The sequence below is a fragment of the Cherax quadricarinatus genome, chromosome 48 (assembly GCF_038502225.1).
Source record: "Cherax quadricarinatus isolate ZL_2023a chromosome 48, ASM3850222v1, whole genome shotgun sequence".
Lineage (NCBI taxonomy): Eukaryota > Metazoa > Arthropoda > Malacostraca > Decapoda > Parastacidae > Cherax > Cherax quadricarinatus.
In genome coordinates this window covers 27,137,433-27,156,724 of record NC_091339.1, presented here as the reverse complement: position 1 = coordinate 27,156,724, position 19,292 = coordinate 27,137,433, and the positions used below count along the sequence as shown (strand labels likewise).

General features: G+C 49.2%; 1 protein-coding gene across 1 annotated transcript in view; it reads left to right on the top strand.

Annotated features, from left to right (window-relative positions):
• The window catches only part of acj6 (abnormal chemosensory protein 6), a 221,507-nt gene that overhangs the window by 97,887 nt on the left and 104,328 nt on the right, over window positions 1–19,292 (top strand). Inside the window, exon 3 of the mRNA XM_053787176.2 lies at window positions 17,828–18,124. Within this exon, the coding sequence (XP_053643151.1) occupies window positions 17,828–18,124 (297 nt within the window). The remainder of the gene's footprint in view (window positions 1–17,827; window positions 18,125–19,292) is intronic.

Here is a 19,292-nt window from a genome sequence, read left to right as displayed (position 1 = left end):
CTACTACTACTACTACTACTACTACTACTACTACCACTATTACTACTACCACCACTGCTTCCACTACTACTACTACTACTACCACTACTACCACTACTACTACTACTACTACTACCACCACTACTACTACTACTACTACTACTGCTGCTACCACTATTACTACTACCACCACTACTACCACTGCCACCACCACCACTACCACCACTACCACCATTACCACCACTACCACCACTACCACCACTACCAGTACCACCATTACTAGTCCGTCAGCCTTTGTGGATGACGAGTGGTGTCCCTCAAGGATCAGTGCTGGGATTCTACCGTTCACTCTATGCTATTATCAAATTAACGAGAACAAATATAGGCTTAAATAGGCCTGAATTCGATCCTGCTAAGTACTAAATAATTAAGTTAGAAGACTGGATACGGAGTACATACCGGGATGAGCATAGTTGCAAATGATGGCACACGCCATGCAGAGTACACTCGGAGGCTGGAGGCAAGATAGCACTAGGCTGGTCGATGAAAAGCTTAAGAGGTGAGGGGCCAGGAGCTGTGGCTAGACCCCCCTGCGGGAACAACTAGGTGGGTACAATAGCAACACATCAGGGAGAATGGCACTGATCGAAGGAACATCAATACAGTGGTTCCAGTGTGAGAAACAGAGCTCTCTCTCTCTCTCTCTCTCTCTCTCTCTCTCTCTCTCTCTCTCTCTCTCTCTCTCTCTCTCTCTCTCTCTCTCTCTCTCTCTCTCTCTCTCTCTCAGTCTGTGTTGCTACCTTAACTGACCTGACCTCTCCCCTCCCCTCCATAACTTGAACGTTTAAGCAATCAAGTTACGCCCATCATGGGTCAACAAGTTACTCCCATCATGGGTCAACAAGTTACGCCCATCATGGGTCAACAAGTTACGCCCATCATGGGTCAACAAGTTACGCCCATCATGGGTCAACAAGTTACTCCCATCATGGGTCAACAAGTTACGCCCATCATGGGTCAACAAGTTACGCCCATCATGGGTCAACAAGTTACGCTCATCATGGGTCGCCCATCATGGGTCAACAAGTTACGCCCATCATGGGTCAACAAGTTACGCCTATCATGGGTCAACAAGTTACGCCCATCATGGGTCAACAAGTTACGCACATCATGGGTCAACAAGTTACGCCTATCATGGGTCAACAAGTTACGCCCATCATGGGTCAACAAGTTACGCCCATCATGGGTCAACAAGTTACGCCTATCATGGGTAAACAAGTTACGCCCATCATGGGTCAACAAGTTACGCCCATCATGGGTCAACAAGTTACGCCTATCATGGGTCAACAAGTTACGCCCATCATGGGTCAACAAGTTACGCCCATCATGGGTCAACAAGTTACGCCTATCATGGGTCAACAAGTTACGCCCATCATGGGTCAACAAGTTACGCCCATCATGGGTCAACAAGTTACGCCCATCATGGGTCAACAAGTTACGCCTATCATGGGTCAACAAGTTACGCCCATCATGGGTCAACAAGTTACGCCCATCATGGGTCAACAAGTTACGCCCATCATGGGTCAACAAGTTACGCCCATCATGGGTCAACAAGTTACGCCCATCATGGGTCAACAAGTTACGCCCATCATGGGTCAACAAGTTACGCCCATCATGGGTCAACAAGTTACGCCCATCATGGGTCAACAAGTTACTCCATCATGGGTCAACAAGTTACGCCCACATCATGGGTCAACAAGTTACGCCCATCATGGGTCAACAAGTTACGCCCATCATGGGTCAACAAGGTTACTCCCATCATGGGTCAACAAGTTACGCCCATCATGAGTCAACAAGTTACGCCCTTCATGAGTCAACAAGTTACGCCCATCATGGGTCAACAAGTTACGCCCATCATGGGGTCAACAAGTTACGCCCCATCATGGGTCAACAAGTTACGCCCATCATGGGTCAACAAGTTACGCCCATCATGGGTCAACAAGTTACGCCCATCATGAGTCAACAAGTTACGCCCATCATGGGTCAACAAGTTACGCCCATCATGGGTCAACAAGTTACGTCCATCATGGGTCAACAAGTTACGCCCATCATGGGTCAACAAGTTACTCCCATCATGGGTCAACAAGTTACGCCCATCATGAGTCAACAAGTTACGCCCATCATGGGTCAACAAGTTACGCCCATCATGGGTCAACAAGTTACGCCCATCATGGGTCAACAAGTTACGCCCATCATGGGTCAACAAGTTACGCCCATCATGGGTCAACAAGTTACGCCCATCATGGGTCAACAAGTTACGCCCATCATGAGTCAACAAGTTACGCCCATCATCGGTCAACAAGTTACGCCCATCATGGGTCAACAAGTTACGTCCATCATGGGTCAACAAGTTACGCCCATCATGGGTCAACAAGTTACGCCCATCATGGGTCAACAAGTTACGCCCATCATGGGTCAACAAGTTACGCCCATCATGGGTCAACAAGTTACGCCCATCATGGGTCAACAAGTTACGTCCATCATGGGTCAACAAGTTACGCCCATCATGCGTCAACAAGTTACGCCCATCATGGGTCAACAAGTTACGACCATCATGGGTCAACAAGTTACGCCCATCATGGGTCAATGAAGTTACGCCCATCATGGGTCAAGCAAGTTACGCCCATCATGGGTCAACAAGTTACGCCCATCGTGGGTCAACAAGTTACGCCCATCATGGGTCAACAAGTTACGCCATCATGGAGTCAACAAGTTACGCCCATCATGGGTCGCAAAGTTACGTCCATCATGGGTCAACTTAAGTTGCGCCCATCATGGGTCAACAAGTTACGGCCATCATGGGTCAACAAGTTACGCCCATCATGGGTCAACAAGTTACGCCCATCGTGGGTCAACAAGTTACGTCCATCATGGGAATCAACAAGTTACGCCCATCATGGGTCATAAGTTACGCCCATCATGGGTCAACAAGTTACGCCCATCGCCCAGGTCAACAAGTTACGCCCATCATGGGTCAACAAGTTACGTCCATCATGGGTCAACAAGTTACGCCCATCATGGGTCAACAAGTTACGCCCATCATGGGTCAACAAGTTACGCCCATCATGGGTCAACAAGTTACGCCCATCATGCGTCAACAAGTTACGCCCATGATGGGTCAACAAGTTACGCCCATCATGCGTCAACAAGTTACGCCCATCATGGGTCAACAAGTTACGCCCATCATGGGTCAATTAAGTTACGCCATCATGGGTCAACAAGTTACGCCCATCATGGGTCAACAAGTTACGCCCATCATGCGTCAACAAGTTACGCCCATCATGGGTCAACAAGTTACGCCCATCATGGGTCCAACAAAGTTACGCCCATCATGCGTCAACAAGTTACGCCCATCATGGGTCAACAAGTTACACCCATCATGGGTCAACAAGTTACGCCCATCATGGGTCAACAAGTTACGCCAATCAGGGGTCAACACGTTACGTCCATCCATGGGTCAACAAGTTACGCCCATCATGGGTCAACAAGTTACGCCCATCATGGGTCAAGGGGCAAGTTACGTCCATCATGGGTCAACAAAGTTACGCCCATCATGGGTCAACAAGTTACGCCCATCATGGGTCAACAAGTTACGCCCATCGTGGGTCAACAAGTTACGCCCATCATGGGTCAACAAGTTACGCTCATCATGGGTCAACAAGTTACGCCCATCATGGGTCAACAAGTTACGCCCATCATGGGTCAACAAGTTACGCCCATCATGGGTCAACAAGTTACGCCCATCATGGGTCAACAAGTTACGCCCATCATGGGTCAACAAGTTACGCCCATCATGGGTCAACAAAGTTACGCCCATCATGGGTCAACAAGTTACCGCCCATGTGGGTCAACAAGTTACGTCCATCATGGGTCAACAAGTTACGCCCATCATGGGTCAACAAGTTACGCCCATCATGGGTCAACAAGTTACGCCCATCATGGGTCAATCAAGTTACACCCATCATGGGTCAACAAGTTACGTCCATCATGGGTCAACAAGTTACGCCCATCATGGGTCAACAAGTTACGCCCATCATGGGTCAACAAGTTACGCCCATCATGGGTCAACAAGTTACGCCCATCATGGGTCAACAAGTTACGTCCATCATGGGTCAACAAGTTACGCCCATCATGGGTCAACAAGTTACGCCCATCATGGGTCAACAAGTTACGCCCTTCATGGGTCAACAAGTTACGCCCATCATGCGTCAACAAGTTACGCCCATGATGGGTCAACAAGTTACGCCCATCATGCGTCAACAAGTTACGCCCATCATGGGTCAACAAGTTACGCCCATCATGGGTCAACAAGTTACGCCCATCATGGGTCAACAAGTTACGCCCATCATGGGTCAACAAGTTACGCCCATCATGCGTCAACAAGTTACGCCCATCATGGGTCAACAAGTTACGCCCATCATGGGTCAACAAGTTACGCCCATCATGCGTCAACAAGTTACGCCCATCATGGGTCAACAAGTTTACGCCCATCGTGGGTCAACAAGTTACGCCCATCATGGGTCAACAAGTTACGACCATCATGGGTCAACAAGTTACGCCCATCATGGGTCAACAAGTTACGCCCATCATGGGTCAACAAGTTACGCCCATCATGGGTCAACAAGTTACGACCATCATGGGTCAACAAGTTACGCCCATCATGGGTCAACAAGTTACGCCCATCATGGGTCAACAAGTTACGCCCATCATGGGTCAACAAGTTACGTCCATCATGGGTCAACAAGTTACGCCCATCATGGGTCAACAAGTTACGCCCATCATGGGTCAACAAGTTACGCTCATCATGGGTCAACAAGTTACGCCCATCATGGGTCAACAAGTTACGCCCATCATGGGTCAACAAGTTACGCCCATCATGGGTCAACAAGTTACGCCCATCATGGGTCAACAAGTTACGCCCATCATGGGTCAACAAGTTACGCCCATCATGGGTCAACAAGTTACGCCCATCATGGGTCAACAAGTTACGCCCATCATGGGTCAACAAGTTACGCCCATCATGGGTCAACAAGTTACGCCCATCATGGGTCAACAAGTCGCCCATCATGGGTCAAGTTACGCCCATCATGGGTCAACAAGTTACGTCCATCATGGGTCAACAAGTTACGCCCATCATGGGTCAACAAGTTACGCCCATCATGGGTCAACAAGTTACGCCCATCATGGGTCAACAAGTTACGCCCATCATGGGTCAACAAGTTACGCCCATCATGGGTCAACAAGTTACGCCCATCATGGGTCAACAAGTTACGCCCATCATGGGTCAACAAGTTACGCCCATCATGGGTCAACAAGTTACGCCCATCATGGGTCAACAAGTTACGCCCATCATGGGTCAACAAGCGGCCAAATTAACCCGTTACCTCCCCGGCGTCTTAATTGTGATTCCAAATATTTGACTAAAATTTCAGATTAGAGTTTTCGGCCGATTTTTTTTTTATTTTTTTTCTCCCCTCGCCCATTCCCCCCCCCCTTACCCGCCTTCCCCGACCCCCTTCTTCCCCCTCCCCTCCCTCCTTCCCCTCGACTCCTTCCCTCCCCTCTTCTCCTTCCTTCCCCTCCCTTCCTTTCCCTCCCCTCCTTTCTTCCCATCCCATCCTTCCTTCCTTCCCCTCCTCCTTTTCCTGTCCCTATCTCTCTCTGTCTCTCTCTCTCTCTCTCTGTTCCTGCCGGGTTGCATCTTGGGCTGGAGGGTCCTTATTAGCGCCGGGTGGGTGCGTGTGTCCCCCACCACCCGGCAGCCGGGAGCCCGATCCTCGGGTAAGGGAGGGGAGGGGAGGTGAGGTGAGGGGAGGGGAGGGGAAGGGGAGGGGAGGGGAGGGGAGGGAGTGAAGAGAGCTAGCTCACTGATGCCAAGGAAAAGTAGTTTTTGTTCTGTTGATAGATCGTAATTATGTGGGAGATTTTTCTTTTTGCTCTCTCTCTCTCTCTCTCTCTCTCTCTCTCTCTCTCTCTCTCTCTCTCTCTCTCTCTCTCTCTCTCTCTCTCTCTCTCTCTCTTTCTCTCTCTTTCTCTTTCTTTCTCTCTTACTCTCATCGCTTAAGATTTTTGTGCGTACGAGAGCAATAAGATTAAATAGAGAGGGAGAGGGAGAGGGAGAGAGAGGGAGAAAGAGAGAGAGGCAGACGGGTCTGGGAGAGAGTCACGTGTGGTCCTTTAAAGTCGAACCCACTCTCAAGTTTGCTTGTCCATTTTGTCCCATTCCCATTTCTCTCTACACATGATTTTTTTACTCTCTCTCTCTCTCTCTCTCTCTCTCTCTGTCTCTCTCTCTCTCTCTCTCTCTCTCTCTGTCTCTCTCTCTCTCTCTCTCTCTCTCGTGAACTATTTCAAGTCTGAATGAGTCCACAACTTTAAAAAATGGAATGAAACCTCCAGGCAGAAGGTGCAACACTAACGTATGCTAAGGTTTTCTTGCAAGCAGACCTGTAGCAGTGTGGAACAAGCTACCAGCTGGTGCTGTAAGAGCACAGACAATACAGTGGTTCAAGAACCAGCTGGTCCAGCACTCTACAAGTACAGTATTCAACTAGCTACATGGTTCCCTGCTGGGAAGAGTTGCCAGAACCTCCAGGACCTACATGTTCAGTGTAAATCTATCAGTCAAGATTACTGCCTCAGTCCAAATTGATTTATATCAGAAAAGGTGACACAATAACTTATAGTGACCAGGAGTGAGGATGTTGCCCAGTACACTCGCTACCTCACTTAAATACTCACTAAATGCACACTAAAACTATACTTAACCCACACTAAAACTATACTTAACCCACACTAAACCTATACTTAACAAACACTAAACCTATACTTAACCCACACTAAAACTATACTTAACCCACACTAAACCTATACTTAACCCACACTAAAACTATACTTAACCCACACTAAACCTATACTTAACCCACACTAAACCTATACTTAACCCACACTAAATCTATACTTAACCCACACTAAACCTATTGTGGCATGCATGTACACACCCTCAGTTACAGGCTATCTCCCCCAACCAGCGAACCAGGGAACTGAGGGTTGACGATGGGGCCCCGTCGTTCAACCAGTACCCAGGTTCCAGCCAATGAGAAGATGGTTTTGGCAATCGCAGAGGTTATGTGGGTACCACTCTCCTGTCTGCCCTTGTCATTCCCACACGCTAAACCCACACGGACCATCATACATTTAATATTTGGGACAATCTAAAGTCAACAGTTTCCTTATATTTGTTCAGCAGCTGTACCAGGACGATCAGTAATAACAGTAGTAGTAGTAGTAGTAGTAGTAGTAGTAGTAGTAGTAGCAGTAGTAGTAATAGTAGTAGTAATAGTGGTAGTAGATGGTTGTGATAGTGACTGTAGAACCAGTGGTAAGAAGCAGTAGAACCACTGGTACACACAACTGTGAGTGACAGTGGAGTAACACCAGTAGTTCGGATAGTAACACTACTAGTTAAGCAGAGGTAGTTGTAGACTACGTCTACCGTCTACTTTCATCTCTACTGCAAGTTCCATGGCATTGTTCCACTATGGTATATTTCCCTTGTGTTCCAGTGGCTGGAGGGAGTGGAGGGAGTGGAGGGTGGGGAGAGAGCCTTCTGCTTTACCATCCTTGACTCACACACCTGGATAATACACGATAGTCCTTAATCCAGGAAGTAGTAGATAGTTCCTCTCAGTAGACAGCCTCGACGAGGACTCACAAGTACTCTGCTGTCTGTCTTGCCTGTATACTTCCATGTACTCCTATATAAGTCCACATTCTCCCATGTACTTCCGATTACTCTCCTTACTCTCTCTCTCTCTCTCTCTCTCTCTCTAATTCTCTTAACCAATACATCAGTTCACCTGGGTCGGTGCACCGTCATGCAGGAACTATGGCAGCCGCTCCTGGGATTTTTTTTTTTTTTTTAGTCTGACTGAATTGGACGTCTGACCAGTCACCTCTGAGATGACTGTTGTTGTTGTGGCTGCTGTTGTTGTGACTGTTATTATTGCTGTTGTTGCTGTTGTTGCTGGGAGCCGGGGTATGGGAGGGAGGAGGTGGGGGGGGAAGGTGTAGCCAACGTCCCCTTCCCCCCCTTACACTTCTCTCTTCCCCCCTTCCCTTATTCCATCCGTCCCCCTCCCTCCCTCCCTCCCTCCCTCCCTCCTTCTTGCCTCTCAGCCTCCCTCCCCCTCCCCTCCCCCTCCTACCTCCCCCCTCCCCCTTCCTGGCCCCTACATGGTATTGAACAATCAATGAACATTAAATATTGACGAGATGTTTGGGTTGACACACCGTTTCTCTCTCTCTCTCTCTCTCTCTCTCTCTCTCTCTCTCTCTCTCTCTCTCTCTCTCTCTCTCTCTCTCTCTCTCTCTCTTTCAATCTGCAATAACCATTAACTCGAATTATTAATATAAAAAAATAATAATAATTATCATTATTTGTAAATATAAAATATTATTTTTTTCTTTAATGAGAATTATTTCAATAAATAATAATAATAATAATAATAATAATAATAATAATAATAATATTATTATTATTATTATTATTATTATTATTATTATTATTATTATTATTATTATTATTATTATTATAATTATTATTATTATTATTATTATTATTATTATTATTATTATTATTATTATTCACTGCTGAAATTTGAATAGCATTAAAAATATTATCTTATAGGTGAGCCAGTCAGGTGACGTGAGTAGACCATCAGGTGCACCAATCAGGTGTCGAGGCTGATTAGCCAATCACAACTATTGCTTAGGTCACTTGTAGCCAATCGGAGATAAGTTTTACAGCATCACAGTATAACAACACAGTATAAAGGGGTGAGAGAGGGGTTAGAGGGGTGAGAGAGAGGGATGAGGGAGAGGGATGAGGAAAGGGATGAGAGAGAGGGGTGAGAGAGAGAGATGAGTGAGAGGGGTGAGAGAGAGAGATGAGTGAGAGGGGTGAGAGAGAGGGGTGAGAGGGGGGAAAGCATGTTAGTGAGTCAGCTGCAGTTTCTCCTTGTCAGTTTGCACAGAAATCGCTGAGGATTTCACTGACAAGCATGAGAGACAGACAGACAGACAGATTAACTTCAAAATATATCTCTAAGAGTAGTTCTCAGTGAGTCAACAAGACACTCAGTGCCAGTATGCCACAGGCAAGTGTGCTTGGTCCATTGTTACGGAATATTTACTTCAGCGACCTTAACCTCATCCCAGCGTCCCACGACTAGGCAGACGACTGTACTCTGACACTGAGAGCTAGTGAGCTAGTGAGCTAGTGAGCTAGTGAGCTAGTGAGCTAGTGAGCTAGTGAGCTAGTGAGCTAGTGAGCTAGTGAGCTAGTGAGCTAGTGAGCTAGTGACAACTGCAGGTTACATTTGCTTATGAGAAAATACAAATAATGATCAACTCTAGGCACCATGATGGTAATGTTGGAGTAGTGGTAAGAGTGATGGTCTCTAGGCACCATGATGGTAATGTTGGAGTAGTGGTAAGAGTGATGGTCTCTAGGCACCATGATGGTAATGTTGGAGTAGTGGTAAGAGTGATGGTCTCTAGGCACCATGATGGTAATGTTGGAGTAGTGGTAAGAGTGATGGTCTCTAGGCACCATGATGGTAATGTTGGAGTAGTGGTAAGAGTGATGGTCTCTAGGCACCATGATGGTAATGTTGGAGTAGTGGTAAGAATGATGGTCTCTAGGCACCATGATGGCAATGTTGGAGTAGTGGTATGAGTGATGGTCTCTAGGCACCATGATGGTAATGTTGGAGTAGTGGTAAGAGTGATGGTCTCTAGGCACCATGATGGTAATGCTGGAGTAGTGGTAAGAGTGATGGTCCCTAGGCACCATGATGGTAATGCTGGAGTAGTGGAAAGAATGAGTGGGAGAGTGTTAGAACCGAGGATGAGGTTAATATCTTGGGGGTGAAATTTGACTCCAAACTCACTATGAAGAACCACGTTGTAAATCTTGCAAGCAAGACGACCGGGAAGCTTACAGCAAGACTTTATACAAGGCACAAGTACACTCACACCTCGAATATGCTCCACTTTCTTGGACTGCTTGCTCTCCGTTTCACCTACAACTTCTGGACAGAATATAGAACAGAGCAAGATGACTCATCTCTCGTCTGGACCCAGCCTGGACAGATCTGTCATTTCAGTAAATCCTTCAACACAGAAGGTATGTGGGTGACCCTACTGTTATGTACAAGGCCAATGTTGTCGAGGTATCACACTTGGCTCCACTTCGCGGACAGCGAGAAGTAAGTTTCTACACCACAAGACGGGCATCCAGCAACAACTACACTCTGGCTGTATCCTTCACAAGAACACAACGTCATCTGAGATGATTCATTTCCAGAATGACTCGAGTCTGGAACATGTTCGTACAGCATACCAACATCGCTGGCCCACAGCTGGCCCATAGCTGGCCCACAGATGGCTCCAACTTCATGCTGTTCCTTACTTGTATAACTCTTAACAATTAAAAAGCTGATGTAGGTAACAGCTCTTAGCTTGTTAATAAAGTTAGGAACTCTTAACCTAACCTTGTAAAAACTCTTGTGTAAATTAAGAGAGAGAGAGAGAGAGAGAGAGAGAGAGAGAGAGAGAGAGAGAGAGAGAGAGAGAGAGAGAGAGAGAGAGAGAGAGAGAGAGAGGAAAGAAAGACAGAGAAAGATAGAGAAAGAGAGCATGGGGAGGGGAGATAAACCAGAGAGCCAGATTGAAAACAAGAGAACAAAGACAGTCGACAAACACACAGAACAAGAACACTGAGGCAACACTGCACTTGCAACAAACACACACTGCTGCAACTGTGTGTTTGTTTGTTCCTGTGTTTGACATATCGGTCTTTGTTTGTCCTCAACAAATTATTTTGTTTTGTTTGCCTAACAAATTTGTGTGTTTGTCACTTTGGTGTTTTTTTCTGTTTATCACTGTTTGTTTGTTTGTTTGTTTGTGTGTCAAACACTTTATATTGTGGGTTGTGAATTGTTGCAGCCAGTTCACTGAGTGCCAGCGAGTGCACCACAGTGCCAGCGAGTGCACCACAGTGCCACCCAGTGCACCAGAGTACCACCCAGTGCACCACAGTGCCAGCGAGTGCACCACAGTGCCACCCAGTGCACCAGAGTACCACCCAGTGCACCACAGTGCCAGCGAGTGCACCACAGTGCCACCCAGTGCACCAGAGTGCCACCCAGTGCACCACAGTACCACCCAGTGCACCACAGTGCCACCCAGTGCACCACAGTGCCACCCAGTGCACCAGAGTGCCACCCAGTGCACCACAGTACCACCCAGTGCACCACAGTGCCACCCAGTGCACCACAGTGCCACCCAGTGCACCAGAGTACCACCCAGTGCACCACAGTGCCACCCAGTGCACCACAGTGTCACTCAGTGCACCAGAGTACTACCCAGTCCACCACAGTGCCACCCAGTGCACCAGAGTGCCACCCAGTGCACCAGAGTGCCACCCAGTGCACCACAGTACCACCCAGTGCACCACAGTGCCACCCAGTGCACCAGAGTACCACCCAGTGCACCACAGTGCCAGCGAGTGCACCACAGTGCCACCCAGTGCACCACAGTGCCACCCAGTGCACCAGAGTACTACCCAGTGCACCACAGTGCCACCCAGTGCACCACAGTGTCACTCAGTGCACCAGAGTACCACCCAGTGTACCACAGTGCCACCCAGTGCACCACAGTGCCACCCAGTGCACCACAGTACCACCCAGTGCACCAGAGTACCACCCAGTGCACCAGAGTGCCACCCAGTGCCACCACAATATAACAATCACCTCCCCATCTCGTTCTCCTGCCATTACTATTGATTTAAGCCTTGTCTCTGCCTTCCAATAACATTTACAAATAAATGCAAATCCTCGGTTAATCCCACTTATTAAACAGTAGCCAGGGGTAGGGGGCGCTTCCCCCTCCCTCCCTCTCTCTCTCTCTCTCTCTCTCTCTCTCTCTCTCTCTCTCTCTCTCTCTCTCTCTCTCTCTCTCTCTCTCTCTCTCTCTCGCTCTCTCTCTCCTCTCCTCTCCTCCCCCACCTTCCTGATACATGTGATTATCACACCTACTGTCTGACACCTTACCTGCCCCTTACGTACATACACACACCACCTCCCCACCAGCACCTCCCCATCAGCATCTCCCCCACCAGCACCTCCCCACCAGCACCTCCCCACCAGCACCTCCCCACCAGCACCTCCCCGACCAGCACCTCCCCGACCAGCACCTCCCCGACCTGCACCTCCCCACCAGCACCTCCCCACCAGCATCTCCCCACCAGCACCTCCCCCACCAGCACCTCCCCACCAGCACCTCCCCACCAGCATCTCCCCACCAGCATCTCCCCCACCAGCACCTCCCCACCAGCACCTCCCCACCAGCACCTCCCCACCAGCACCTCCCCGACCAGCAACTCCCCGACCAGCACCTCCCCGACCAGCACCTCCCCACCAGCACCTCCCCACCAGCATCTCCCCACCAGCACCTCCCCCACCAGCACCTCCCCACCCGCACCACCCCACCAGCATCTCCCCACCAGCATCTCCCCCACAAGCACCTCCCCACCAGCACCTCCCCACCAGCACCTCCCCACCAGCACCTCCCCGACCAGCACCTCCCCACCAGCATCTCCCCACCAGCACCTCCCCACCAGCACCTCCCCGACCAGCACCTCCCCGACCAGCACCTCCCCACCAGCATCTCCCCACCAACATCTCCCCCGCCAGCACCTCCCCACCAGCACCTCCCCGACCAGCACCTCCCCGACCAGCACCTCCCCGACCAGCACCTCCCCACCAGCACCTCCCCACCAGCATCTCTCCACCAGCACCTCCCCACCAGCATCTCCCTCACCAGCACCTCCCCACCAGCACCTCCCCACCAGCATCTCCCTCACCAGCACCTCCCCCACCAGAACCTCCCACACCAGCACCTCCCCTATCAGCACCTCCCCCACCAGCACCTCCCCCACAAGCACCTCCCCACCAGCACCTCCCCCACCAGAACCTCCCCCACCAGCACCTCCCCACCAGCACCACCCCCACCAGCACCTCCCTCCCACCAGCACCACCCCACCAGCACCTCCCCACAAGCACCTCCCCCACCAGCACCTCCCCCACCAGCACCTCCCCACCAGCACCTCCCCCACCAGCACCTCCCCCGCCAGCACCTCCCCACCACCACCTCCCCCACCAACACCTCCCTCACCAGCACCTCCCCCACCAGCACCTCCCCACCAGCACCTCCCCCACCAGCACCTCCCCACCAGCACCTCCCCCACCAGCACCTCCCCACCAGCACCTCCCCCACCAGCACCTCCCGGTCACAGCTTCTATTACCATCAACTGTGTTGAAGAGATCGTTTATCTCAGTACCATCTTGAGGGCCATGTTGAGGCCATGTTGGGGCCATGTTGGGGCCATGTTGGGGCCATGTTGGGGCCATGTTGTGGCCATGTTTGGCCATGTTGGGGGCCATGTTGGGGCCATGTTGGGGCCATGTTTGGGCCATGTTTGGGCCATGTTGAGGCCCATCTTGAAAGCCATATTTGGGCCATGTTGAGGCCATGTTTGTGCCATCTTGATGGCCACGTTGGTATCATCTTGAGGGCCATGTTGGGGACATGTTTGTGCCATCTTGAAGGCCATGTTAGTGCCATCTTGAGGCCATGCTGATGTCATCTTGAGGGCCATGTTGGTGCCATCTTGAGGCCATGCTGATGTCATCTTGAGGGCCATGTTGGTGCCATCTTGAGGCCATGCTGATGTCATCTTGAGGGCTATGTTGGTGCCATCTTAAGGCCATGCTGATGTCATCTTGAGGGCCATGTTGGTGCCATCTTGAGGCCATGCTGATGTCATCTTGAGGGCCATGTTGGTGCCATCTTGAGGCCATGCTGATGTCATCTTGAGGGCCATGTTGGTGCCATCTTGAGGCCATGCTGATGTCATCTTGAGGGCCATGTTTGTGCCATCTTGAGGCCATGCTGATGTCATATTGAGGGCCATGTTGGTGCCATCTTGAGGCCATGCTGATGTCATCTTGAGGGCCATGTTGGTGCCATCTTGAGGCCATGCTGATGTCATCTTGAGGGCCATGTTGGTGCCATCTTGAGGCCATGCTGATGCCATCTTGAGGGCCATGTTGGTGCCATCTTGAGGCCATGCTGATGTCATCTTGAGGGCCATGTTGGTGCCATCTTGAGGCCATGCTGATTTCATCTTGAGGGCCATGTCGGTGCCATCTTGAAGGCCATCTTGGGGCCATGTTATCAGTGGTCGCAGCCTATCATGTGTCAGAACGTAAATAATTTATGGCGACCTTACTAATGTCTTCTGCTCTAGTCAGGCGATACAGCAGCAGCAGCAGCAGCAGCAGCAGCAGCAGCAGCAGCAGCAGCAGCAGCAGCAGCAGCAGCAGCAGCAGCAGCAGCAGCAGCAGCAGCAGCAGCAGCAGCAGCAGCAGCAGCAGCAGCAGCAGCAGCAGCAGCAGCAGCAGCAGCAGCAGCAACAGCAGCAGCAGCAGCAGCAGCAGCAGCAGCAGCAGCAGCAGCAACAGCAGCCTCACGCAGCTTCTTAGCATTCACTTGCTCCAGCGTCTTAATCTCTCAGAAGATGAAGGCGAAATAACCGCGAGAATAAATTTGAGAGTCGGGGTCGTGACATAGCTTAACCTGCGGCTCTAAAAATGCAGAGCAGACGCCAGGGTTCTGGCAACACTGTAAGTTGCAGGCTGGGGGAGGGGTGATCGTGTGGGGGGTATATGAGAAGCTGGGGGAGAGAGGGGGGATCGTGTGGGGGGATATGAGAGGCTGGGGGAAAGAAGGGGGATCGTGTGGGGGGAAGTCACCTTCAACTCACAATTCTCCCACAAAAATAAAATTCCTCAAGTCAGTCTTTATATCAGTCTTGCAAGACCTGTTGTTGTTGTTGGGAGTGGAGTCTTGAAGAATCTGACTAAGACTCCTCCAGGAAGTGCAGTCTTGAAGACCATGATTAAGACTCCTCCAGGAAGTGGAGTCTTAAAGACTTTGACTAAGACTCCTCCAGGAATGGAAGTCTTGAAGACCTTTACTAAGACTCCTCCAGGAAGTGGAGTCTTGAAGACCCTTACTAAGACTCCTCCAGGAAGTGGAGTTTTGAAGACCCTGACTTAGACTCCTCCAGGAAGTGGAGTTTTGAAGACCCTGACTAAGACTCCTCCAGGAAGTGGAGTTTTGAAGACCCTGACTAAGACTCCTCCAGAGGTAGTAACACTTCGACGGCCGCCTTGACCACCTCGACGTGATGGACTCATTGCCGCCACCTCCTGACTCTTCGTCTTCCCCTATCCTCTACTTCTCTTTTTGCACTTGCTGCTGCTGCTGTTGCTAATTCTACAATCACTTCTGTTGTTACCACCAATATTACTGCTGTAACTGTTGCTACTGTTATTCCTGCCACCACCACTACTGCTGCTGCTGTTATTGATGCCGCTGCTACTAATATTACTGCTGTTACAGCTGCCTCTATTACTGCTGCTGCTGTTGCTGATGCTCTCCCTTCTCTGCACGAAAGAAGGGACAGGTGGGGGTTAAAGTGAAAGAGAGAGAGTTAAAGAGAGAGAGAGAGAGAGATGCAGAGACAGACAGAGAGAGACAGAGAGATGGTAACGCTGGATCACTGGTAAGTATGGAAGGAAAAGTGTTGGTACCTGTGGATGAACTTGATACCGTTGGGGTAAAATTCAACTCCAAACTGACCATGAAGAACCACGTTGTAAATCTTGCAAACAAAGCAGCCAGGAAGCTTACAGCACTTCGGCGTATCTCGCATCTGCTCGACAGTGGAGATTGCAAGTTTCTGTATGAGGCACAATACGCTCACATCTTGAGGATGCTCCACTTTTCTTGCCCCTCCCCCCTCCCCCCCAATCTCATCTGCGACTTCTTGACAGAGTAGAGAACATAGCAAGAAGACTCATCTCTCGCCTGAACCCCGCAGAGCCTTCAACACAGGAGGGACGTGGGCGGCCTTACTGCCATGTACAAGGCCAACATCGTCAAAGTACCACACTTGATTCCACTTCGAGGACAGCGAGAAGTGAGTTTCTACATCACAAGACGGGCAGCCAGCAGCAACTACACTCTGGCTGTATCCTTCACAAGAACACAACGTCATCCAAGATTATTCATTCCCAGGATGAATCGAGTCTGGAACATGTTCGTACAGCATAATAATATCATCGAAATAAAGTTAGTTGATCAAATGAAATTGCTGGCATATAGCTGGCCCATAGCTGGCCCATAGCTGGCCCACAGCTGGCCCATAGCTGGCCCACATTTGTTCCCTATTTGTATATCTCATAACAATAAAAAGACTTTAAAATGAGCTGATATAGGTAACAGCTCTTAGCTTGTTAATAAAGTTATGAGCTTAACTTTGTAAAAGCTTTAAATAGAGGGAAAGAGAGAGAGAGAGAGAGAGAGAGAGAGAGAGAGAGAGAGAGAGAGAGAGAGAGAGAGAGAGAGAGAGAGAGAGAGAGAGAGAGAGAGAGAGAGAGAGAGAGTGAGAGAGATAGAGAGACTGCTGAAAAGTCCATTATAACTGAGATAATTCTGAAAGGTTGGGATTAAGCAGGAGCTGTGATGACATGTTACAGAAGCGCTCACACTGACCTGCTCATCATTAGCGCTAATGAACTTACTGACAACACCAGCCATGATTAGCAGCCAATTCCCCGCTCCGGACACCTGTGTGTGCTTTGCCACCTGCAACACGGCCTCGTCGACAGGTGTATGAATGCTCCACACACACACACACACACACACACACACACACACACACACACACACACACACAAGAGGCAGGAACCATACATAGTTTTAAAAAGAGGTATGATAAAGCTCAGAAAGCAGAGAGGGAGAGGACCTAGTAGCGATCAGTGAAGAGGCGGGGCCAGGAACAGTCTTGATCCCTGCAACCACAATTAGGTGAGTACAATTAGGTGAGTACACACACACACACACACACACACACACACACACACACACACACACACACACACACACACACACTCTCACACACACACACACACACACACACACACACACACACACACACACACACACACACACACATATATATATACATTATATATATATATATACTATATATATATATATATTATATATATATATATATATATATATATATACTATATATATATATTTATATATATATATATATGTATATATATATATATATATATATATATATATATATATATATATATATATATATATATATATATATATATATATATATATATATATATATATATATATATATATATATATATATATATATATATATATATATATATATATATATATATATATAGATACATATAGTTTTGAAGGAGTGTGTAGAACACTAGTACTGGAACACCAGTACTGGAACACCAGTACTGGAACACCAGTACTGGAAACCTTGCACTGGAGCACCATTACTGGAACACCAGGACTGAGAAACATGCACTGGAACACCAGTACTGGAAACCTTGCACTGGAAAACCAGTACTGGAACACCAGTACTGGAAAACTTGCACTGGAACACCAGTACTGGAACACCAGTACTGGAACACCAGTACTGGAACACCGGCACTGGAAAACTTGCACTGGAACACCAATAGTAAACAAACCCCCACACACCTCTCCACAACCCCCCCCCAGAGCCTTAACACCCCCACTAACACATCTCTCTATCTCCCCCACCAGGAGGACTACAAGCCCTTACCGCTAGCCCCCCAGACCCAGCTCTTCGGGGCTGGCCTTGACGATGGCTTGCTTAGCCGTGCCGAAGCCCTGGCCGCCGTGGACATCTCCAAGCACGGACACGGACAGCCCCCAGCAAGCACCATACCCCAGCTCAAGCACGACATGGTTTACCATCCCGGCATGGCCACCACCCCCCACACACCCCCCATCTCCAGAACCAACCAGGTGGGGTCTGGGGAGGAGGCTGGGGGAGGAGCAGCTGGGGGAGGATGGTCACACAAGGCTGGTCTATGGAAGGTAGGAAATACTGCCATAGTATAATTACATAATAATAATACCAATAATTATTATTATTATTATTATTATTATTATTATTAACATTACGTGTATGTCGCAGATACACTACACAGTCCTCAATGTCTCCCTATCTCCCTTTCTCAGTCTTCTCCCTATCTCTTTCCCCTCAACCGACTCCCTATCTTCCTCCCTTAGCCTTCTCTCTATCTCCCACCCCTAGTCTTCTCCCCCCCCCCATTTTCCTTCCTCCCCTCCCTTCTCTCCCCCTCTCTCTCTCTCTCCCTCCCCCCCCCCAGCATCCCTTGTTACAGTGGGTTGTTAGTGGTAAGTGTAATTACTCTCAACTACACGTTCTCTCAATATTGTTGTTGATGCCTACTCTGCAAGTGACCTTTATTACTGCTCTCTCTCTCTCTCTCTCTCTCTCTCTCTCTCTCTCTCTCTCTCTCTCTCTCTCTCTCTCTCTCTCTCTCTCTCTCTCTCTCTCTCTCTCTCTCTCTCTCTCTCTCTCTTTTATTACTAGGCGAAGAGATAAAATAATATTTTTATTTATCCAGTAAAGGGGAGTAGGTACTAAGAACTAGGTACTAGGTACAAGGTACTAGGCACAAGGTACTAGGCAAAATGGGCTAGGAATATGGTACTTGGTACAAGGGGCTAAACACAAGGAAAGAGGGACAGGGTACTAGGCACTAGGTACAAGGAACTAGATGCTAGGAGTTAGATACTAGGAACTAGGTGCAAGGAACTAGGTACTAGGCAAAATGTACTAGGAACGCGGCACTAGGTACAAGGAACTTGGAGCTAGGCAATAGATACAAGGTTACAGATGGTGATCGGGCCTTCTATGGGGGAGGGGGTGGCCACCCCCCAACTGGTAGGGGGTGGCGACCCCCGCTAGTTAGCTAGTTGACTCCAGTACTGTGTAACTCCGAGGGTACACTCTTATACTCCTCCCCTCCCCTCCCCTCCATCGGTCCCCTCCCCCTCCATCGCTCCTCTCCCCCTCCATCGGTCCCTGCTGAGCTGGGGGAAGGTAGATAGAGGGGGAGGGGGAAGGTTGGCAGAAGGTACATTAATTGTGATGAATAGAGGCAGCAGAGGCAGCAGAGGCAGCAGAGGCAGACAATAACAACACTAGGAAAACAAGGGGGAGGGGAAGAGATAA